Here is a 24,954-nt window from a genome sequence, read left to right as displayed (position 1 = left end):
ACTCTCCTGCATGTTCCCGCTGCCCTCTCAAGATCTGTCATCTCCTCAATCTTCTGGAGCGCTTAGAATAAAGTTACTCAGTAACGCACTTACACATTCTGCTTCACCAAAGGAATTCATAACATAAAACATTAATCACCAAACAGTATTAGACCTAACTGTAATCCAAAATCTGACTCCCAACTCCTCCATGAAGAGAGAAGGAAGACAGACAGATGCTGAGAGGAGGAGAGTGAATAGTGACTTAATTATTTCAGAAATAAGTCAGAATTTACAATTGATTATATTTAGAAAATGTCTTATTTCGTTAGGATGAAGCTTATATTGTACTTCAAGTTTTGCAATAGTTCCCCATTAAATCTGGCTTGGGACTGGGGAGTATCTAAGGGTTGACTTGTCACAGCTCCTAGAGGAACACTTACCAAGGGTGATGTTGTGGTTGCACAATTCTAGCATTTATTTTCAATGTGTGAAGTCTGTGTTTTTGACTTATATTTTTGAAATAATAACATAATATGCCTTGTGTATCTGTGTATCTTCCACTTAGGGAAGGCCCTGGCCTGGGGTGTTTGAGTCACATGTAACCCAAGCTCTAACCCAGTGATCCCCAACCAGTAGCTCGCGAGCAACATGTTGCTCTCCAACCCCTTGGAAGTTGCTCTCAGGGTCCTCAAAGCAGGTGCTTATTTTTGAATTCCAAGCTTGAAAGCAAGTTTTAATTGCATAAAAACTAAGTATACTGCCAAGTTGAGCCTCTTGTAGGCTGCCTTTCCACAAAGGGGCTACCAAATAGATAATTATAGACTTTATTTGACACCCCAAGGGACTTTTTTCATGCTTGCGTTGCTCCCCAACTCTTTTTACATTTGAATGTGGCTCACAAGTAAAAAAGGTTGGGGACCCCTGCTCTAACCACTAGCTGGACATTAACCCCTTTTTGGTCTGCCTTGCCAAGTTAGCATTACATATTTCTCGGCTTGTCTGCCACCATATACTCACTGAATATTATATGAGAATTCATTTCATACGATATCAGTGCGACTATTGCCACCTTAACAGTCGATTAGCTGTTTGGTTGGTGGTTCAGTCGGACCAGGAGTTACTATGACCCAAAAGCTTTGCAAGAAGATCTGACAAACATCACCACCTTTAATCTAAAATCAATCCTTTTATCCGGCTACAGATTAAATCCTTTTGATAGCCAAGTAGCTGTTACTAGCCTCGTTGTGTCACATTAATTCTCTAAAGATACGACTGTGGCCAATGAGAAACGCTGTATTTGCATTTACACTTTAGACAAATAAACTGTTATTTACATTAAGCTGGCCATAGACACAAAGTGGGACATTCACTAAGATTCGTTGTTGCACCAGCATCTGCTTCACCACACTTCGCCAGGCGTATTTTCGCTAGCGATACGCAAATTCACTAAAATCCGAAGTTGCGCTCAGGGGAAGCGTGAGGTTGCGAAGTTGCGCTAGCGTTAATTTGCCAAGCAAAGCGAAGTTACGCTAGCGATGGTTAATTTGCATACGGCGCCAAATTGAAGTTACAATGGAGGAATACGTAGCAGCACTACAAATGCCTGGGAAACCTTCAAAACAGCAAATAAAATGTTTATTTTGCCCTACACATGTGCCCACTGTATAGTTAAGGTGCCATGAGTTAGGAAATGTAGGGGGGAAGGAGGGGAGCCCCCAAAAAAATGTTGATCTTTTTCAGCCTATCGCCCATAAAAAATGAAAAAACACCAGCGTTTTTTGGGACTTAGAAAAATGTTTAACTTTTTTTGAAGCAATCCCTATCTACTCTATTGTACTTCGCCTGGTCTGAGGTGGCGAAGGAAGTCTAGCGTAAAAGGTAGCGCTCAGTACAATGCGTGCGTCAGTGAATTTGTGTAGTTACGTCCGTTGCGCAAATACGCCAGGCGTAAGGGTGTGAAGTAACACTAAAAACACTGTATCCAAAAGGATGTGAGGATCTCCAAAAATAAAGAAACAAATGTAAAAAGTAGAAAAATTTATTAGGACATGAAGACCTAGCGCGTTTCGTGCCTATTGGGGCACTTACTCATAGGAAGTAACACTAGCAAATTTATGCCAGCGTCCGTTAGTGAATCAACAAATTAACGAAAATGCGCTATGCTGGCGCATTCACGCTAGCGTTAGGCGCTTCGTCCTTTAGTGAATTTTCCCCAAAGATCTGATCGTACGAATCGAGGGTTCGTACGATTTTCGGAACGTGTGTGGAGAGTCCCGACATTTTTCGTCCGGCGGAGATCGGTCGTTTGGTCGATCAGACGGGTTAAAAGATTTCTGTCGGCTGCTGATAATATCTCTGCGTGTATTGTCGATCGTGTGATTTTCAGTGGGAGACTGTCACCAGCTTTGGTTGGACATAGATATCGTACGATTGCTGTCAGGGGCAGAACATTGGCTGTTCTTTTCTACTTTATTTGATCTGAATGGTTAGTGGCTGGTCGGTAGGGAAAGTCCAATCGTACGATGATTCGTACAATCAGATCTTTGCATCTATGGCCAGCATTAGTCAAAGAGCAAAAAGCCTGACGGAAATTGTATTTATTTCCCTTTCCTCTACAAATCCATTTTACAACAAATGTGTTTATTGTACAATTTGTGCAGAGAAGATTAGGGTTGGGAAGAGCTGAATGTCAGTGGATTTCCCCCTCAGGGATTTTCATGGTAAGATTAACACAGAGTTGGGTTACATAGAAATGGATTGAAGTTACAACCACAACATGACTACACACTGTCAGGCATGAATAGAGAAATAGAAAGAGATAAACTGCTGTAGAATCCATTTAATCCATTTAGAACCTGGTGGCTACACTGAGGTTCCTCTGGGGTTGCTCTGCCAACAAATAGTTTTTTTTTTCATTCTTTCAGTCTTTTTATTCTATTCCATAATATTTCCCTAACATATAATCACACAGCTTGCTCAGCTTCCAAATCTGTAATACTGCCATGTTTTTATCTTTTGGACTTAGGTGTAGGATCCATTTATACACATTCTATATAAATGCTTAGCAGCTGATGCTGCCACCCACGTTCTTCTAGATCAGATTACAGATTGTCCTGTCTCTGGCTTTGCCTCGGGGGTGTCTCTACATAGGTGCCTACATACTTCATTTGCCATGGGACAACATGCCAAGTCAACTAAAGACCTTGGGAATTTAGGGTACTCATGGTACATTCTAGTGCAGTTAGTTGCTAAAACTTTCTCAATCTTTTCAATCCCTACTTTCACTAAACCTTTAGACAGGGTCCCAACTCATGAAATGGGTACAGCAAATTCATATTTATCCCAAATCTCACCCTAACTGTCCTTCAGGCTGGGCCCCCATAGCTCATACAGATATATAGAAACATTGGGGTAACAGACACCTGCTATAGTTCCAGGGGTACCCAGGGCACAAATAAGCACACCCCAAATCTCCCCCTAACTGGCCTTCAGACTGGGCCCCCTTAGCTCATAACAAGGTTACAGATATATAGAAACATTGGGGTGTCACCCTGCTATAGTTACAGGGGTACCCAGGGCACAAATAAGCACTCACCCCAAATCTCCCCCTAACTGACCCATCTTTATAACTTTCTATGTCCTCTGTGGTTACAGCTGATGTCAAAGGGTTTATGGGGAATGATCTAGTCGGCGTTATCATGTCAGGCTTCTGTGGATTTGTAAGATGGTTTATTGACCTTTGTAGTTTATCTCCTTCATGACCTGCCTTGGGTTGTATAAGGGGCACTGGGGAATGTGTTCCTTTATATAGAACTTACCTGCCAGAAGTTAGTGTCTCTATCAAAAGAAAACATATCAACACCGCTAACGACTTCTAAATTATTGTGCAAATTATGATAGTGAAGATTTATAACTACTCTATCTATCTATCTAAAAAACCCAGCGCAGACCACAGTATTTTCAAACTGGAATAGGGACATCTGCCATTGACTTCTACATGACCTCAACAGGTTTAAGATGCCAAATTTTTGGACTCTGGCTTCCATTAGGCCGCAGGCGCCGGCGTCTTAGGGCGCGCGCGGCACGTTCTTGTGAGATTTAAAGGTGCAATGGCGCGAAATTCAAACACTATTAAAAGCCCATTAGGGCCTTGACCTTGCCCGTGATAGGATTGTGTTTCCTGGTGCTCCTGAGCCTTGTGCTATTTGTTGCTATATCCTGAACCTGTTTGATTCCTGTTGTGACCCCTGCCTGGCTATTTTGACTATTCTGACTTCTGGATCCTGACCTTTGCCTGTATACCGACTACCTCTTCTGATTAACCCTCTGATTGACGTCCTGGTTTGACCCTTGCCTGAATGACTACGTTTATTCTCTGCCTGCCACGACCCGGCCTGATCTGACTACTCTATTTCCTAACGCCTTGTACTACGTTCTTCTGTCCAAAGACTTTGCTCTACAGTCGTGCCCCTCTGCCTATCCAGAACCTATAGCCTTGCACCTCTCGTTTAAGTCCAGGTGGCACCCAAGTAAGCCGAGGGCTCCTCCCGAGGCCCAAAGGTGGTCACACTACTGGTGAAGCACGAGCCGAGACCCAGGTGCCTGGTGTTTGTTCTGGTGTTGGGTGCCGACCGTGACATTTATCATAAATCTCGAAAAATAATTCGTTTTTTTCCCACAAATTTTTTTTTAAAATTGAGTTAAAAAAACCCTTAATTTTTACATTATTTTCTAGTAGACTTAAGGTAAGGAGATCCAAATTAGAGAAAGAGCCGTTATCCGGGAAACCCCACATGTCCCATACCTGTTCTTGGTTACAAAAAAACATAATAAAAATCCATTACCAACAGATAATAGCTAGGTGCTTTGTATCCCAAACTTTAAAATTAATGAACGGTATGATGTCCTTTAGCCAAAAACCTGTTATCCAGAAATCTCCGAATTACGAAAAGGCCATATCCCATAGACTGCATTTTATCCAAATAATCCAAATTTTAAAAAATGATTTCCTTTATCTGTGTAATAATAAAACAGTCGCTTGTACTTGATCCCAACTAAGATATAATTAATCCTTATTGGAGGTGATGCAGTTCTATTAGGTTTGTTTAATGTTTAAATGATTTTTTTTAGCAGACTTAAAGTATTGAGATCCAAATTACAGAAACATCCATTATCTGGAAAACCCAGGTCCAGAGCATTCTGGATAACAGGTCCCATACCTGTACTTATGTGTAATTGTATTAAATCTGAAATACGATGTAATGTAATGACTGAAACTGAGAATACTCATTTTTGCGTTAAAAACCTTCAAACACCTTCAAGAAATATAGAATAACTCCAAAGTGCAAAAGATTTTATGTACTTTTTATTTTTCTCTTAGAAAAAAATGTTTAGAGAAGGAGAAGAAAGATATTAAATTAAAATAATCTATTTTTTACTTGCATGATAAAGATAAATTAAAAGTAAAGAAGTGCTATGCAAATAGATGATGATGATGAAAATAAATCACTCTGGGGGTGGAGGATTGTTGACCATCTGCACCAAGATCTCCTCAATGCGTTCCATCTGCTGCTCCAGGTTCCCCAGTCTCTCCAGCAGTGAGTTTATTGCCCCCCGTTGCTCCTCTGTTTGGGTTCCTGCACCCTTCAGCAGTGTGGGTGGTGCTTGTGGCAGGGGTGCAGGTTGTGCAGGCAGTGCTGCAGGTGTAGGTAGTGATGAAGAAGATGAAGAAGGTGAGGCAGGTGAAGAAGGAGATGCAGGGGGTGGGGGAAGCAATTGACATAATGTAAGTTTGTGTAATACAGCACATGCAGTTGGACAGTACAAATTATAAAAATATGTGATCTAATTTCTGAAAAACCATCATCTATAGAGATGGGAAGTATGGGGGTGCATCTTTAAGAGAGTTTAATAGTGTTTTTGAGCAAATCATTTCTATTTCACAGCTAGCACTTATAATGGAGTTGCTCAACTACATTAACCACTTTGAGGGTTATTAAGTAAAGTCTGAATGCCAAAAACTCGAAGTTTTTTTAATATAAAATGTGAATTTTTAGTGAAAAAAAACCTCAAATCTTTTGAGATTTATTATACCCCGAGGATGGAAAAAGTGTGAATCCCAAAATCCGGCATCTCAGACCTGCCGAGGTTGTATATAAGTCAATAGGAGAAGTCCCAAGGATATCCTGATCTGCGCTTACAGTTGCCATCTGGCCAGTATTTTAGCAGCCTGGCCTTTAAAAACGATGGTTGATCCAAATGTTATTAATAGGGAATAAAGATAAATATATAGCAAGGTCAGTGATCCCAATGTTATTAATAGGGAATAAAGATAAATATATAGGAAGGTCAGTGATCCCAATGATATTAATAGGGAATAAAGATAAATATATAGGAAGGCCAGTGATCCCAATGTTATTAATAGGGAATAAAGATAAATGTATAGGAAGGTCAGTGATCCCAATGTTATTAATAGGGAATAAAGATAAATATATAGGAAGGTCAGTGATCCCAATGTTATTAATAGGGAATAAAGATAAATATATAGGAAGGCCAGTGATCCCAATGTTATTAATAGGGAATAAAGATAAATATATAGGAAGGTCAGTGATCCCAATGTTATTAATAGGGAATAAAGATAAATATATAGGAAGGCCAGTGATCCAAATGTTATTAATAGGGAATAAAGATAAATATATAGGAAGGTCAGTGATCCCAATGATATTAATAGGGAATAAAGATAAATATATAGGAAGGTCAGTGATCCCAATGTTATTAATAGGGAATAAAGATAAATGTATAGGAAGGTCAGTGATCCCAATGTTATTAATAGGGAATAAAGATAAATATATAGGAAGGTCAGTGATCCCAATGTTATTAATAGGGAATAAAGATAAATATATAGGAAGGCCAGTGATCCAAATGTTATTAATAGGGAATAAAGATAAATATATAGGAAGGTCAGTGATCCCAATGATATTAATAGGGAATAAAGATAAATATATAGGAAGGTCAGTGATCCCAATGTTATTAATAGGGAATAAAGATAAATATATAGGAAGGTCAGTGATCCCAATGTTATTAATAGGGAATAAAGATAAATGTATAGGAAGGTCAGTGATCCAAATGTTATTAATAGGGAATAAAGATAAATATATAGGAAGGTCAGTGATCCCAATGTTATTAATAGGGAATAAAGATAAATATATAGGAAGGCCAGTGATCCCAATGTTATTAATAGGGAATAAAGATAAATATATAGGAAGGCCAGTGATCCCAATGTTATTAATAGGGAATAAAGATAAATATATAGGAAGGTCAGTGATCCCAATGTTATTAATAGGGAATAAAGATAAATATATAGGAAGGCCAGTGATATGATCCCAATGTTATTAATAGGGAATAAAGATAAATATATAGGAAGGTCAGTGATCCCAATGTTATTAATAGGGAAAAAAGATAAATATATAGGAAGGTCAGTGATCCCAATGTTATTAATAGGGAATAAAGATAAATATATAGGAAGGCCAGTGATCCCAATGTTATTAATAGGAATAAAGATAAATATATAGGAAGGACAGTGATCCCAATGTTATTAATAGGGAATAAAGATAAATATATAGGAAGGCCAGTGATCCCAATGTTATTAATAGGGAATAAAGATAAATATATAGGAAGGTCAGTGATCCCAATGTTATTAATAGGGAATAAAGATAAATATATAGGAAGGTCAGTGATCCCAATGTTATTAATAGGGAAAAAAGATAAATATATAGGAAGGCCTGTATTTATTTCCAGAAAAGGTGGCAACCCTATTTGCGCTGGGTTTTGTGCATTAATCCAAAGATTATGTAATTTTCATGCAAATATCTGAAAAAAATTGGATTTTTCTCGTGGAAAATCCAAAAAATCTGTATGATTAAAATTTTTGCATGATTTTCATGATTAGTTTGAGTTCTTTTTTTCTGAACTAGAATTTTTCGGGAAAATGGATTAAAAAATAAGTGGAAATAACCCGTGAACATTTGGATGGGTGTAATTTATAAAATAATGAGATAAATTTGGATTTTAATAAATAACCCCCTTAGTGTAGCATAGGGTGCGTCGGGGTTGGGGACTGGGTTCTTCCTAATATTTTTTATTTTATTTATTAGCTTTTATTTATTTATCAGCTTTTTGCAATTAATATTATATTTTATTAAAAAATGCTTCCTTCTGCCAACTCTGAACGTCTACATTTCACATCATTCCAAATCCTTTGATGGATCCAGAGCTCAATGTCAAGACTAAACTTCCTCTCAACTCTCCTGCCCAGTCTCTCCATGAGGCTCCTTTTTAGCTGCTCCCATAGAGAAATTGTCATACCCTGCCCATAGCAGGTACTTTATCATGTAGTAAATCTGGTGGTGCTCAAAAGAGCTGATTCCAACCATCTTCACTAAAAATATTTTCCACTCATGGCACGATGCCATTGACACTTGGGTCACGTGATGTTTTCTTTTCCGTGTTGCATTTTACAAACAACCACGTTAGCTCTATTAGCATTTTATGTTGTGCGTCAATGTCGACACAAAACCACACATGCTGTAGACATTTTTTTGCTGTATACAAGATTGTGTTGTGGTTACACCAGTTTAGAGAAAATAAGAACTCATTTACGAGACTGTAAGTGATATGAATGCAGATGACCTAAACGCATCTGTAGAGTGGGGAAGCTGTTTAGATTGGAGCTGGGCCACATCGTGGATGTTTGTAGTTCCAGGCAGCAGGCTGATCGGAGTTCCCAGTCACTGGCACGTAGCCACTCTCAACATGCGCTGCTTTCCGTGCTATCGAGCGCTAAACTGCAAGCGGACACACAGTGCGGGTTCCTGTTCAGTGGAAACCACGCTCCCTGATGCAGCAGCCACTTCACATGCTGTCAATACAACATGAGACAGAGCCAAGGAGGAGAAATCCAGCGCCGCACAATGGATGGTCGCCGTGTCGCCTTTTCTGTACAGGACAGGAAGTGGAGTTTCGGTAAGTTATTTCTTAATAAAGGCTTTGCAATTTTAAAATTTTATTTGTCTTGGTGTTTATTTTTTGATGTATACTAACGAATTTTTTTTAAAAAAAATTTGATGTTACTGGTCCTTTAAAGTCAACAAGAGGTGTACTTTCCAAATTAAAACCATTTTAAAATGACATTTTTCTAAATCAAGTCCAAACAGCCCCATTGAAAATTAAGACTATAGTGCATATTTATGGTTATCGGGTTTTACTTTTAATCTGGTTTTCATTGATTGTGTCTTTAATATTCGCGCTTCTTTATAAATAAGTGCACGTTCAAGATTTTCAAGTTATTGGGGAAAACTCAAATAATTTAAATAATTCTGCCCCCACGTACCCCTCTACTTTAGAGAAATGTTATACTTACATAATACTGTGCCGCCAAGAAGGGCCAATGTTTAAGATAGAGTTAACAGCCTTGACATTAGATTGACTGCAAAAGAAAAGAAATATATTTATATATATATATAATTAGAATGGAAAGTTCTGTTTTATTGACCTATGAACTTATTTATTTAATTATACGGAGTCTTTGTAAATGTGAAATCCTTCAGCTTTAAAATACTGAGACAGATAGATTAGGAATTCCAGACTGGGGAATTATGGGTAAATTTTGCCCTAGTTAGTGATGGGCAAATTTATTCACCAGGCATGGATTCGCAGTGCATTTCGCCACCTGTGAATTTTTTTGCGGAACTTCTTCAAAAATTTGCTGCCAACTCATTGCATTGTTCTGTTTACTTACTTAAAAATGACTTATGAGGCAGATAAGACTAAAGATTTGAATGCTCTATGCATACCGTACAAGACAGACGTGATTATATTTGCAGCTGTTTATTTGCGGGCCTTTCTGTGTTTTTTTTCACTTGTATATGCTTATATGATGACTTATGTACTACTTTTATTACTTATGCTTTACCTTGTGACCGTCTTCATAGTGTTTTTGTATGGCCTTCTCACGTTAGTGACACATATTCTGCTTATATTACAACTTATTATGGGTTTTATATTTGTGCTCAGACCTTATCCAGTAATGCTATTCGATAGTTTTGTTATTGACAAACATGGCATTGAAAATTGTTTACGCATAATGTTAAGGGTCTCAACACCCCAGTCAAGCGAAAAATGGCAGGGCAATATTATCATAGATTATCAGCGGATGTGATAGCTCTTCAAGAGACACATTGGACTACCACTGGGCCTAAACCTTTCTTACATAAATATTTTTCCCACATCTATGCCACAACCTTTTCATCGAAGGCACGTGGGGTAGCCATAGCCTTTCGCAACCACGTACAATTTGCACTTGACCAATTATTCTCTGACCCCGAAAGCCGCTATATACTACTTACTGGTAGTATCAGGGGTACTCAAGTCACGTTTTTGAATTTATATGCACCCTCAGTAGGAGCCAAACAGTTTTATTCTGAAGTTTTTCAATTATTGCAAACGCATATGTCTGGCTTAGTGTTTGTTTTAGGAGATTTTAATTTGGTAATGAATCCCAACCTAGACCGCTCATCGGGCCCTAGTAGTTGCTCAGCAGCGGCACCTACATACCTTAAAACTAGGGATGTAGCGAACCGCCGATAATGTGTTCGCGAACACCGGCAAAAACTGCGAACAGTTCGCGAACTTCGAACATCCGAAAATCGTTCGATTCGAACGATCGAAGGATTTTAATCGTTCGATCGAACGATTTTCGTTCGAATCGAACGAAAATCGTTCGATTTTAGCGATCGAATGGTCGAATGGTCGAACGATCTTGACGCGAACGCCTATTGGCGAACGTCGTGCGATGTTCGCGAACTTGCGGCGGACGCGAACAGCCGATGTTCGCGCGAACAAGTTCGCCGCAGAACAGTCCGCGACATCCCTACTTAAAACTTTTCTCCGGGAAAGTGGATTAGTGGATTCCTGGCGCTCACTGAACCCGACTAAATTAGATTTTACGTTTTACTCCCCGGTACATGATTCTTATTCCAGAATTGACCATATACTAGTGACACAACATACCCTGCAGCAAGTCACTCTAGCGGATATTTTTCCGATCACGTGGTCTGATCATGCCCCGGTAATGGTTACATGTTCCCTCTCCCAGGCCGTTCCAACCAGACATGCATGGCGCTTAAATGAATCTCTCTTAACTGACACCACTCTCACATCTACAATCATAGATGATTTACAAGAATATTGGGAAAATAACATAGATGAGGAACTTTCTATGGGTACCGTCTGGGTCGCTCACAAAGCATACATCAGAGGTTCCTTCATACGATTGGCAACACAAAAGAAGAAAACCTTTATACAAAAAAATAACCTATTAGAAAGTGAAATAGGACGACTTGAATCTGAGCATAAACTGACATCCTCTACCTCCACCTTAGCAAAACTGATCAGCACTAGACAACAACTGAAGACATTATTACAAGAGAAAGCTGAGAGAGCGTTTAAATGGACGCAACAGCAATTATTCTTATTAAAAGATAAACCTAATCGGCACTTAGCAAATAAATTGAAAGCAGAACAAGGCTACCAGCCTATAACTGATATTACCACCCCATCTGGCACCCACCTCCAGAAACCGTTAGATATCTTACAGGAATTTCACAAGTTCTATGAAAACCTTTACTCCGCCACCTTGCTCCCCGATAGGCAAAAGAGGGATGATTATCTTGATCAGATCAAACTGCCTAAAATATCTTCTTCTGAAAAAGAATCTCTTAACAGTCCCATAACTGCTGAAGAAATTAGCAACGCCATTCACTCCTTGAAAAACAAATCGAGCCCTGGACCTGATGGGTTACCCGCTAGTTATTACAAGAAGTTTCACGAATATCTAATACCACACCTTACAGTACTTTTCAATAACATGTTAGCAGGACACTCTATACCACCTGAAATGCTCAAGGCCAACTTATCCCTCTTACCTAAACCTAACACAGATTTAACTAGAGTACAAAACTACAGACCTATATGGGTTTTGAATGTTGATGTGAAGCTATTCTCTAAAATTCTTAGTCTCCGCTTAAATAAACTGATGCCGAAGCTAATACACCCAGATCAATCTGGGTTCATCCCAGGACGACAAATAACAGATGCCATACGTCGACTAATCAATATAATACACAATGCCAACTTAACAAAGTCTCCAATCCTATTATTGATGTTAGACATTTACAAAGCATTCGACTCTGTGTCATGGTCATATCTTTTCAATGTCCTCCCCAGATACAATATTTCCGGTCCTTTTATAGATGGCTTACGAGTTTTATATGACAACCCAACAGCCTCGATAAAGATGTTCAACATTCCATCTCCAGCTTTCAATATTTACAAAGGGACCAGACAGGGATGCCCTCTTTCTCCCCTGCTCTTCGCTCTTGCTGTGGAACCACTTGCTTGGATTATACGTGAAGAGATTAATATTAAAGGCTACACCAAGGGCGCTAAAACTTATATACGCGGATGACCTATGCTTGACACTTACAAACCCCCTGACTAGTTTGCCTAATTTGTTCCAGAAATTAGATCACTTTCAACAGATTTCGGGTCTCAAAGTTAACATAAATAAAACAGAAGCTATGCCCATACATATACCTTCTCCTCAAGTCAAGTTATTACAGTTGAATTTTCCGTTTCAATGGAAGCAACGATCTTTGGGATATTTAGGAGTCAAAATTACTAAATGTTACGCTTTGCTATATAATGCTAACTTTCCACCATTGATCCGACAGCTACAATCCAAGCTATCTGACTGGGGTAGACTGCCTCTTTCGTGGTTAGGTCGTATAACCTCCATCAGAATGGTGATTTTGCCGAAGCTCCTATATTTATTTTGTGCTTTGCCTATTCCTATATTGAGCAAAGATATTGATAAATTGCAGAGATCTACTTTCCAATTTTTATGGAACAATAAACGGCATCGCACTAACAAATCTACCCTATACCGATCTTATAATCAAGGAGGCCTTAATGTACCAAACTTTATCCAGTATTATAGAGCTGCAAGACTGGCACAATCGATTTTATGGCAAGCACCTCCTAATACCGTACCCTGGGTGGACTTTGAAAATTCTACTATTGCACCAATAAGAACATCAGCTTTGCTTTGGCTCACCAACCAGAATTTGAACCACTATAAGCTAGACAACCCAATTATACGATTACATCTAAAACTATGGAAAGTGGTGAAATACAAACTTCTTCAGCATGATTCTCACAGCAATTTGCAACCTATAACAGGTAATCCTGATTTCTCTCCTGGATTAGTACCATGTTCTTTTACATGGTGGACGGATAATAACTTTTCTAGTATCAAGGACTTGCTTACTCCTAGAGGATTTCTCTCATGTACTTCACTACAAGAATCCTATCAACTTCCTAACTCTGAATTGTATCGTTATAACCAGTTGATGCATTTTTATACTCAGCAATCTTCTCTCAAGCCCACACTAGAAAGTTCTGGTTACGAATCCCGTTGTCGTCATCCTGAATATACTGCTCATAGTATTTCACAGATTTATTCCCAACTGACTGATATAAGCCCTACAAACACACCAATTTATGCACGAGCGTGGGAAACAGATCTCTCAGTCACCATTTCACATTACAAATGGAAAAGGATTTGGGATTCAATTCGACATCTCTCCCCTAATATTGGTATCCGAGAAACTGCATACAAAGTAATTATGAGATGGTACACTACTCCTATACAGAAACAAAAGTACCTTCCAACTTTCCCAGATATGTGCTTTAGGAACTGTCAAGAGAGAGGAACATATTTTCATTCATGGTGGACATGCCCTGCGGTAGCTCAACTATGGACAGAGACGTTTCGCATAGCCTCGGCAGTTTTCAGTACACAAATTCCCCCTGACCCTGAAAATGGGCTCCTTTGTCTTCCCTCTAGAAAACTTACTAAATTACAAAACAAATTACTGTTCCAAATTCTGGCAGCAGCAAAATGGACAATAGCACTTAACTGGCTCTCACCAACTTTAGCTGTGTCACAAATGAAAAATAGAGTGGATCACATACATTCCTTGTCCTATCTTTCCTCTATTATTTCTGACTCCATAGATTTATTCAAGCAAATATGGGAACCTTGGGAGAATTTTAAGAAATCTCAACTTTAGTATTACTGATGTGTGTACTCTGTGGAACGGTAGACATTAGGTTTACCAACATGCATGGTCTGGTTGGAACTTGTCTGGTCTTCGCACTTCTGATGGGAGGGTTTGATGGGAGTATGAAGGTTTTTTTTATAATACATGATTTGATACTGTCAGGTTTACTTTGGTTGATATCCATTTTTGTATATGTAAATTTATTTATTTTTTTCTTTTGCTTTTTGCTTTTTTTCCTTAGTATCCTCTTATTTTTATTTTTTTATTTCACATTATGCTTGTGTATATTGCCTGATTTCATAACATGATATTGTTCTTGATGCAATTTCTGTATATCACTGTTGTATTTCATGTGACTTTTTGAAAAATTCTAAATAAAGAGAATTTAAAAAAAAATTTGCTGCCAAAAAAAAACTTGCTGTGACAAAAAAGTTGCACATGTAAAAATCGCCGTGCGTCAAAACAATCTTGATGCCCTTTGGCTTTAATGCATTTGGACAAAAAAAGTTGCGTGTGAATTCAATTCGTTTAGCAAATTTTTCTCTGTTTTGCTAATTTTTTCAGAGTTTTGCTAATTTTTTGGTGAAGCAAAACGGGACACATCGCCCATCACTAGCCATAGTTATTAAGATTGACTTTATTGCACTTGGATAAAAAAAGACACTTGTGTAAAAATTGTCACGTGTCAAAATAAGTTTGACACCCATTGACTTTAATGCATTGGGGCAAAAAAGTTGCGCATGAAAAATCGTTTCGTGAATTTTCGCTGCTTTGCTAATTTTTCAGTGAAGCAAAACAGGACAGATTCGCCCAACACTAGCCGTAGTTATAAAGATTTCCTAAATGTCAGGAAGATTTTTTTAAGATTTTCAATCATTTTAATGAACAGGGACATTATTCACAGTGTTTTTTTGAGTAATCTGAGTGATACATCCAGTCAAATTAAATTTTTTACTGTCGGGTGTTTAAGCAACAGCATTGCTGAATTGTAATGTCCAACCAATCAAATAAGTCCCTGAGAAACGCTGGGCGCTAAATTAATTACAACACAGTGCTCATCTACGTGTGGCTTATCTAATCCACACAAGTCATTTTTTTCCCATGTTAATGAAATGTTTGCTTGTTTTAATTGTTGCTGGATGGACACCTCTCTCCCTCCCTGTAGATAAAATGAGGCAATACTCAGGGGCCCATTTACTTAGTTCGAGTGAAGGAATAGAATAAAAAAAACTTAGAATTTCGAATGGTTTTTTTGGCTACTTCGACCATCGAATTGGCTACTTCGACCTTCGACTACGACTTCGAATCGAACGTTTCAAACTAAAAATCGTTTAAATATTCGACCATTCGATAGTTGAAGTACTGTCTCTTTAAAAAAACTTCAACCCCCTACTTCGCCACCTAAAACCTACCGAGGTCAATGTTAGCCTATGGGGAAGGTCCCCATAGGCTTTGGAACAATTTTTAGGTCGAAGAAAAATCATTCGATCGATGGATTAAAATCCTTCGAATCGAACAAATTCGATATTTGAAGTCGAAGGATTTCAATTCGGCAGTCGAATATCGAAGGTTAATTAACCCTCGATATTTGACCATAAGTAAATTTGCCCCTCATTGTACCCTTAAGGGGTAATTTATCAAAGTCCAAATTTATCTCAATATTTTCTACTACAAACTCCGATCAAATCTGCTTGGGTTTTTTATGCTTATTTATTATTAAATTTTCCCCAAAATTTGCTTTGCAGGAAAAAATCAGGTTTTCAAATTTTTTTGGAATTTTCACCTGAAAACTCTGAAAAGTTCGGGGTATTGCACGAAACCCAGTGCACGAAACCCAGTGCACATCAAAAACTCATTGGGACTTCTCCCATTGACTTACATGAACCTCGACAGGTCTGAGATGCCGGATTTTGAGACTTTTCAATCCTCTGGGTTTAATAAATTCCGACAAATTTCTAATTTTTTAAAAGTCCAAAATCGTGATTTTTGCATTCGGAGTTTAGTAAATAACCCCCTTCGTTTCTGGGAAATCTTATACTTACATAATTCTACAACAATTAGAGCAGCCGATATCAACAATATTATCACACGCCTGTGAGGCACTGTAAAGAGATAATTGATATTAGAATGGGAATATTATTTCTCCGTTATCAGGTTCATATAAATGAAGATAATAATCAAGGATAGTTTGACCTTTGTAAATGATAATATTGTAAAAAAAAACATTTTGTGCATACACTCCTATAATGAATTAGTAAATGTGCAATGCATCACTTGAATAGCTTCTTTTGTTAAAGTTTATATAAGAGATAAATAAAAGATATACATAAGAGAACATTGGGATTTGTACAAAATACAGTCTATACATCCTCCTTTTGTCTATGGTCTTTTCCACATTTTGCAGTGTTACCACCTGGAATTCAAATAGATTTATTTTGTTGGGGTTGTACGCCTTTGAACTTTTAATAGGATGTAGAGAATGATATTCTAAGATAATGTGCAATTTTGTTTTAATTTTTTATTATTTGTGTTTTTTGGTTATTCAGCTTTTGATTCAGCAGCTCTCCAGTTTGCAAATTCCCCTAGCAACTATGCATGTATTTGAGACTGGAATATGAACAGTGCTTCAATTAAAGAGGACACTCGCACACCCGTTGTGTAGATAATAAGGCTCGCTCGGTGCCCAGTGATTGGAAGATACGGCAACCTCCCAACGTACTTTATAGAAAAGAAGCACATCGGCACACGAGACTTGTGTCTGCAGGGCAAGCCCTTGCAAAAGTTTTACTGCGGTGGTGCAAAGTTTCGGGGCTCCGCCCCTTTGTCCAGCATGGAATATGAATATTACAGAAAGATAAATAATTACAAGTAGCTATAACAAAAAATGTGAGCAGAGTCATTGTCCATCAGTCCATCAATATGGGATTTTAATAGAGTATTTATAAACTGGTAAGTAATAAGTTCACCCTTTGATAAATATGTCTTTAAAACATTTATAGAAATGAATGGAAAGTGGTGGAACTTCACTCTAGTGGACTGTGTGGTGATCAGTGGCGTAACTTGATATTACTGGGCCCCACAGTAAATTCTTTTTCAGGCCCCTAAAATGTCTAGACTAGAGGTTGACCTGTTTTACCTGTATTTATTGAAATTGTGTATGGATTAGGGCTTCATGGGGCCCTATACCCCCCTGCAGCCACAGGGTCTGCTTGCTCTGTAGTTACGACCCTGGTGGTGATCTGTACCTTCACTCTTTGATAAATATACCCCTTGGAGTCCTGGTTGGGGCATATTCTCTGAAATATTTGATAATGGTTTAAGACATTATTTTAACAACTCAACCCTGATTGGTGCTTTATCCCTGGTTTGTTTAAACAACACCTTGACCTTCTCCATGACATTTGTTTAGATATGTTTTCTAAATCATTTTTAAGCCTATGCAGATTTTTGTTCAACTTGACGTACATATAGGGGCCGATTCACTAAGGGTCGAATATCGAGGGTTAATTAACCCTCGATATTCAACTGGGAATTGAAATCCTTCGACTTCGAAGCGCAGATAGTACGATCGAACGATCGAAGGATTATTCCTTCGATCGAACGATTAAATCCTTCGAATCGAACGATTCGAAGTATTTAAATCCAACGATCGAAGGAATATCCTTCGATCAAAAAAAGTTAGCCAAGCCTATGGGGACCTTCCCCATAGGCTAACATTGACTTCGGTAGCTTTTAGATGGGGAACTAGGGGGTCGAAGTTTTTTTTAAAGAGACAGTACTTCGACTATCGAATGGTCGAATAGTCGAACGATTTTTACTTCGAATCCTTCGATTCGAAGTCGTAGTCGAAGGTCGAAGTAGCCCATTCGATGGTCAAAGTAGCCCAAAAAAAACTTCGAAATTCGAAGTTTTTTTACTTCGAATCCTTCACTCGAAGTTAGTGAATCGGCCCCTAAATATTTTTGTCTGTAGTTCAAATATGTAAATATTCCATTTTAAATCTATTTTAATTTCATGGTGCAACATTGCAGAAATGAGGAAAATTCAAATTTTCACGATTTGTTCGGATTTTTCATTTCACAATTCTTTCGCATTTTCCACCCGAAGACTCCGAATTTTGCCCGAAAACTCAGCGCACATCAAAAAAATCATTGGGACTTCTCCCACTAACTTATACGCAACCTCGAAAGGTCTGAGATGCCGGATTTTCAGATTCTGACTTTTCCCATCCTCGGGGGTTTAATAAATTCCGAAAAATTCATGATTTTTTTAAAATTAAATTTTTTAAAAAAAATCAAGATTTTTTTGTGATTTGTGCATTCGGAGTTTAGTAAATAACCCCCATAATATACGTATGGATAGGGCCCCCTCTGATTGCCTATAGATAAAATGAGCCAGCACTCACTGCACTTACCTACTTTACTTAATTGTTTGATATATTTATAAGCCATTTTACATTTTTCAAACATGGTAAGTTTTTCAAGCTGTTTAGTCAAATGTTCACGGTTTCCATCTGCGAGAACAAAAAGACTGTTTATTAGAATAGCACTGTACAATACAATGTTCCTATTACTTTATCCAAAATATAACCTGGGAACAAATAGCATTTAAGACTCTACATAACTATAAATTGAAAATCTTTTTTCATATAAAATGAAAAATATTTTCCCTTGGTAGAAAACAGGTCATTCAGACTTCCCTTTGTCTACTGAGTGCATGTTTTATTTTATGATTGTTATAGTTTGCTTTGCTCTTTCTTTATAAATTGTGTTTTCTGGTTGTGCACTATGTTACTGCCTTTATTATAGGGTACAAGTGGTCTTTATTAGCTCTACCCTCTCAGCCCCCCGTCCCATGTATTCCCCTGTGCTGTACGAATCCCTTTGTCATTCTATCCTCCTTGTTTGCCTCTATATCAATCATTTTTTCCCACTTTTTCTGCATCGTCCCCGTGTCTTCCCATGTACTACTGTCACAGCCTTCACTTAGGGGCAGATTTATCAAGGGTCAAATTGGAATTTGAATTTTTGAAATGTTTTTATTGCAAAACTGTCAAATTCAACTAGGGAGTTATCCAAATTCAATTTGAGTTTTTTAAAAATTTCTAATTTGATTTTCGAGATTTATCATACTCTGGTCCTTTAAAAATTCAAATTAGACTTTTCACCACCTAAAACCTGACCAATGACTGTTTAAATCAGTGGGAGAGGTGGGGGGATCAATTTGGAGATGTTAGCATCCTTCCTGACATTAGAGTTTTTTCTCCGAAAAGTTCAAGTTTGAGTGAATTTGATTCGAGTTTTTGGGTCGTTTAAATTAGTGCAAGTTTAAAATATTCAAATTTTGAATTCATGCAAATTTATGGGAGTTTGAAAAAACTTGCCGAAATTCGACCCTTGATAAATGTGCCTCTACAGGCATTTTATGAACAGCGAATCTGTCCTCCAGTTCATTAAAATATTTAAAGGACACATATAGGTTAAGTTAAAAAAACCCTAATTTTGAAGGCAATTATGAATAATATGTAGTGTTGGTTTCACATTGTGGTAGAAATTAATATCTTTACAAATGGCCCTTTTATTGGAGCTCCCTATAGATGTTCACTGGTCCCTGTATGTGTTTCAAATGACTTGTGGGCGTGTCCTAACGGTCCCTGCCAGAAGCACAACAGGAGGGGGACAGCCAATCACAGCCCTGCAGTCACACAAGCAAAGACAGGCTTCAGTTCCCTATCAGGTCAGCCTAGCTGCTGATTGGTTCTTGTCCTACAGTGCAATGTGCTGAGTGGGCTGAGGCTTCCTTGCGCAGCCAGATAATTCAGTGGACAGGAAGTGGAACAGATGGGCGGGACTAGTAGGTTTTTTGCAGGAATTTTCAATAAAGTAATCAGAAACACAACTTTTTGAATTCCTTCTATATCTAAATGAGTAAAATGCACTTGTACATTCTTGTTTTTTTTACATAAAATGTCTCCTTTGTGATTTTCAGTTCAGCCTCCTTGAAAATAAGTAGATCAATGTGATTAACATTACCATTTATGTACGACTTCTACTTGAAAATAAATAAAAATAAACAGAGCTGCATAACAAAAGTATCACGCTTTTTATGGTGGGTTTTTTTTTCCTACAATCACAATTTTTTTCTCTCGAACTGAAAAATTTATTTTTTTCTCAACTGTTTAACCATTATAATCCCCACTTCGAAAGCTGAAAAGAGGCAGAAGATGGAGGCAAATAATATAAAAATGAAAAATTGCTCAAAGTAGACCATGCTATAACTTACTAAAAGTTGTGAAAATTTGGAAATGTATTTCCTGGCCAAATTTATTTCAGACCCTGAATACCATGTGACTTCAGATTACTGAGTAATACCATTTGTGGGTTTGTAACATATAAACCCAAATACAAAAAAATGATTGGACGATTTCAGTAAAGGGCCTGACCCTCTCTCTCCCTCTCTATAGATGAAATGAGCTGTACCCCTCAGATTTAGGGAAATATTATACTTACATAATTTTGCACAGCCCAGAAGGGCCACAATTATCAACCCTATGAGAAGATTTCTACTTACACCACCTGCAAGAGTAAAGAAACATTATTACAATGGGCAACTCTTAATTCACAGAGATTATATTCAATTTTAGCAAGTGTAAATTAACAATTCAACTAAAATTAAAAGCATTACGTCTTTATTTCGTTTGTTTTATATTCATTTGTTTTATACTACTGAAAATACTTCTACATAAGCGTGTATGTATATACAAAAATATTGTATTTAGTCTATGCAAAGAAAAATATACAATATAATATATAATATATAAATGAACCAGTGAAAGCCCTGGTTGACATGCTTTTATTGCCCCAAGGATTTTTCTACCTTTATATAATATAATGAAATGTTATACTCACATAATGCCGTGATGATCAGAAGAACCAACAGTAACAAAGCTAAAAGAAGATCTCCAATAAGAGCTACTGCAAGAACAAAAAGAATGGAGAATTCTGTTTTGCTGCACTATAGCATTAATTCATATAATTGTACAGAAAATGCTGTAACTCTACTAGTAACAACTGACATGGAACAATATATATAGAGAGAGAGAGAGAGAGAGAGAGAGAGAGAGTGTGTGTGAGAGAGAGAGAGAGAGAGAGAGAGAGAACATAGAGCAATATATGCCGGCACTACTCGTATAGTAGGTATATTGTGCCTGTGTGCAATAGCCAGAAAATAAGATACTATGTAGACAGAGAATCGCACTCACGGACCTTTTTTTTTAAATGCATTAAATAAAATTGAACTTTTTTAACTATTTGAAAAAGTTCCTGGTGTGCACCTCACTTTTGTGTTTATATATATATATATATATATATATATATATATATATATATACACACACACACAGGTATAAGATCCCTTATCCGGTATCCAGAATGCTCCGAATTACGGAATGGCTGTCTCCCATAGACTCCATTTTATCCAAATAATCAAAATTTTTAAAAATGATTTCCTTTTACTCTGTAATAATAAAACAGTAGCTTGTACTTGATCCCAACTAAGATATAATTAATCCTTATTAGAGGCAAAACCAACCTATTGGGTTTATTTAATGTTTAAATTAATTTCTAGTAGACTTAAGGCATTATGACCCAAATTACGGAAAGATCCGCTATCCGGAAAACTCCAGGTCCCGAGCATTCTGGATAACAGGTCCCATACCTATATATATATATATATATATATATATATATATATATATATATATATATATATATATATATATATATATGATATCAGCCACTGGATAGGCTCAGAAGTCATATGACATGGTGGTATAATAACAAAATAGCATAGAAAGGTGCTTAATTATCAAAGGCCAAGCTGGGGGATCCAGATTTTCCTGGGGTGCTAGTGCTTCTTGTGCCCCTTAGTGTTCTAGCACTTGCACTTATTCAGTCTTTTCTGACCCCATAATGACAACCAGTCCATTCCCTGCATCAATAAATTCTCATTGTAAGATATTCCCTATGTACTGGGCTAATTTGCAGTTCATTTACTCAGAGCAAACAATAAGAAATTTGTGCTTTATGAAGAACAATGAAACCAAATCACTAATTGGTGCTACAAATAGCTGTGCTGAAGAGAATCAACCAATGAGGCATTTTCTTTCATTGTTAAGCTTGAATTATACAGAAATAATTGGTTGCTGCTGGCAACTGCCCTTGTGCAATCTGACACATAGATAAAAAAAATGACAAACTATAGTTATGGAACTTGTTATTCAGAATGCTTAGAACCTACGGATAAGGGGTCATAACATAATTCGGATCTCCATACCACTAAGAAATCATGTAAACATGAAATAAACCCAATAGTCTGGTTTTGCTTCCAATAAGGATTAATTATATCTTAGTTGGGATCAAGTACAAGCGACTGTTTTATTATTACACAGAAAAATTCATTTGATTTGGATTATCTGGATAAAATGGAGTCTATGGGAGTCGGCCTTCCCATAATTCTAAAATTTCTGGATAATGGATCCCAGACCTGTATATGGCAAAAGTAGGTTTTTGCTCCTTCTTATGAGTGGAATTTGTCATTTAAGCCACAGCCTTCATTGCTGACTCAGGGGCTACTACATCATATAATGACAATTGTGGGGTCCCTAATTTGTGAGCACTTTTGGGAAATGCCCCCATGGACAGAGCCAGGTCCATCTAGAATGGGTTTGCTGAGATGGTAAGGAACCTGACTGCACAGACCCCTCAACCCAACTGTGAGCCAGACCTGATCCCCAACATCAGTGCCCAACCCCACTAATGCTTTTGTTCCTGAATGGAGACAACTCCCAAAAACAATGTCCCAACATCTAGTGGAACCTTCCCAGAAGAGTAGGGACTGATAAAGCAGCAAAAAGGAAAAAACGACTTTAAAAGAGTTAAATCCATACTTTGTCTGTACATATGAAATGATTCAGTTATTATATCTAATATTATGCATGCATTGTTTCTTTAGTAATGGGTGGTATTCATTTATTCTATAAAATATGTATTGTATATAATAAATTGATGTAACTAATTCAGGATTCAGTGGTATCCTGAACATGTCGCAGTATTCCAATTTGATTGAATTCTGACTCAAACCAAATTAGAAACCGGGGAGACGCATTTATCAAAGGTCAAATTTCAAAAACTCCAATAACCTCCCGTGAATTCGAAATGTGGCTAGTCGAAATGTATTAATAAAATCAAATTAATAAAACTTGAACAAATTTAAATGACCCGAAAACTTGAATCAAATTTGAATCGAATTTGGTCAAACTTAATTCAAGTTTTTCTCTAATAGTCGATTTCGAATTCTTAAAGGGCTAGAATTTCGAAGTGTTTTTTGGGCTACTTCGACCATCGAATGGGCTACTACGACCTTCGACTACGACTTCAAATCGAAGGATTCGAAGTAAAAATCGTTCGACCATTCGACCATTCGATAGTCAAAGTACTGTCTCTTTAAGAAAAAACTTCGACCCCCTAGTTCGCCATCTAAAAGCTACCGAAGTCAATGTTAGCCTATGGGGAAGGTCCCCATAGGCTTGGCTAACTTTTTTTGATCGAAGGATATTCCTTCGATCGTTGGATTAAGATCCTTCGAATCGTTCGATCGAAGGAATAATCCTTCGATCGTACGATCGCACTATTTGCGCTAAAATCCTTCGACTTCGATATTCGAAGTCGAAGGATTTTAATTCCCAGTCGAATATCGAGGGTTAACTAACCCTCGATATTCAACCCTTTGTAAATCGGCCCCCTAGTATGATGTAGAAAGTGATATTCTGAGACAATTTGCAATTGGTTTTCATTTTTAATTATTTGTGGTTTTTGACTTATTTAGCTTTTTATTCAGCAGCTCTCCAGCAATTACTGTACTACTTACTACTGTAATTTCAGCCATCTGGTTGCTAGGGTTCAAAGTACTCTAGCAACCATACATTGATTTGAATAAGAGACTGGAATATGAATAGGAGAGGGATGAGTAATAAAAAGTAGCAATAACAATACATTTGTAGCTTCACAGAGCATTTGTTTTTTAGATGGGGTCAGTGACCCTTATTTGAAAGCTGGAAACAGAAGACGAAGGCAAATAACTAAAAAAATATATAAAAAATAAATAATACAGACCAATTGAAAAGTTGCTTTGAATTGACCATTCTTTAACATACTTACAGATGAACCACCCCATTACGTATGTATAGAAATACACAATTTATACAGTTCATTAGTGTCATTTATTAAGTGGCCTGTTGGGCAGAGACTTCTTTAGAGATGAAATGAGCCAATGTTCAGGGTACCCCTTTAGATTTAGGGAAATGTTATACTTACACAATAATGAGATTGCCAGCAATATTAAAGGAAAACTATACCCCCAAAATGAACACTTAAGCAACAGATAGTTCATATCATATTAAGTGGCATATTAAAGAATCTTACCAAACTGGAATATATATTTAAGTAAATCTTGCCCTTTTACATCTCTTGCCTTGAGCCCCCATTTCGTGATGGTCTGTGTGCTGCCTCAGAGATCACCTGACCAGAAATACTTCAACTCTAACTGTAACAGGAAGAAGTGTGGAAGCAAAAGACACAACTCTGTCTGTTAATTGGCTCGTGTGACCTAACATGTATGGTTTGTTTGGTTTGTTTGTGAGTGCAGTGAATCCTACGAGCCCAGGGGGCGGCCCTTATTTTTTAAAATGGCAATTTTCTATTTATGATTACCCAATGGCACATACTACTAGAAA

At 37.5% G+C, this 24,954-nt stretch overlaps 1 protein-coding gene across 6 annotated transcripts in view; it reads right to left on the bottom strand.

Annotated features, from left to right (window-relative positions):
- Positions 1–5,347: 5,347 nt before the first annotated feature.
- LOC121395698 overlaps positions 5,348–24,954 on the bottom strand; it is a 45,326-nt gene continuing 25,719 nt past the window's right edge. For 4 of the 6 annotated variants that reach the window (XM_041569962.1, XM_041569963.1, XM_041569964.1 and 1 more), the window contains 6 exons: positions 21,071–21,136; positions 20,672–20,737; positions 18,577–18,675; positions 16,205–16,264; positions 9,401–9,466; positions 7,747–8,976 (listed from right to left, as the gene is read on the bottom strand). In XM_041569962.1, coding sequence (XP_041425896.1) covers positions 9,432–9,466; positions 16,205–16,264; positions 18,577–18,675; positions 20,672–20,737; positions 21,071–21,136 — 326 coding nt within the window. In that variant the 3' untranslated portion in view covers positions 7,747–8,976; positions 9,401–9,431. Of the gene's footprint in view, positions 5,679–7,746; positions 8,977–9,400; positions 9,467–16,204; positions 16,265–18,576; positions 18,676–20,671; positions 20,738–21,070; positions 21,137–24,954 lie in introns of those variants that run through there. The other 2 variants (XR_005962625.1, XR_005962626.1) reach the window with 2 other exon arrangements.

The sequence above is a fragment of the Xenopus laevis genome, chromosome 7L, assembly GCF_017654675.1.
Source record: "Xenopus laevis strain J_2021 chromosome 7L, Xenopus_laevis_v10.1, whole genome shotgun sequence".
Classification (NCBI taxonomy): domain Eukaryota; kingdom Metazoa; phylum Chordata; class Amphibia; order Anura; family Pipidae; genus Xenopus; species Xenopus laevis.
The sequence above is the reverse complement of the archived record's forward strand: the minus strand, read 5'-3'. Positions and strand labels throughout refer to the sequence as shown.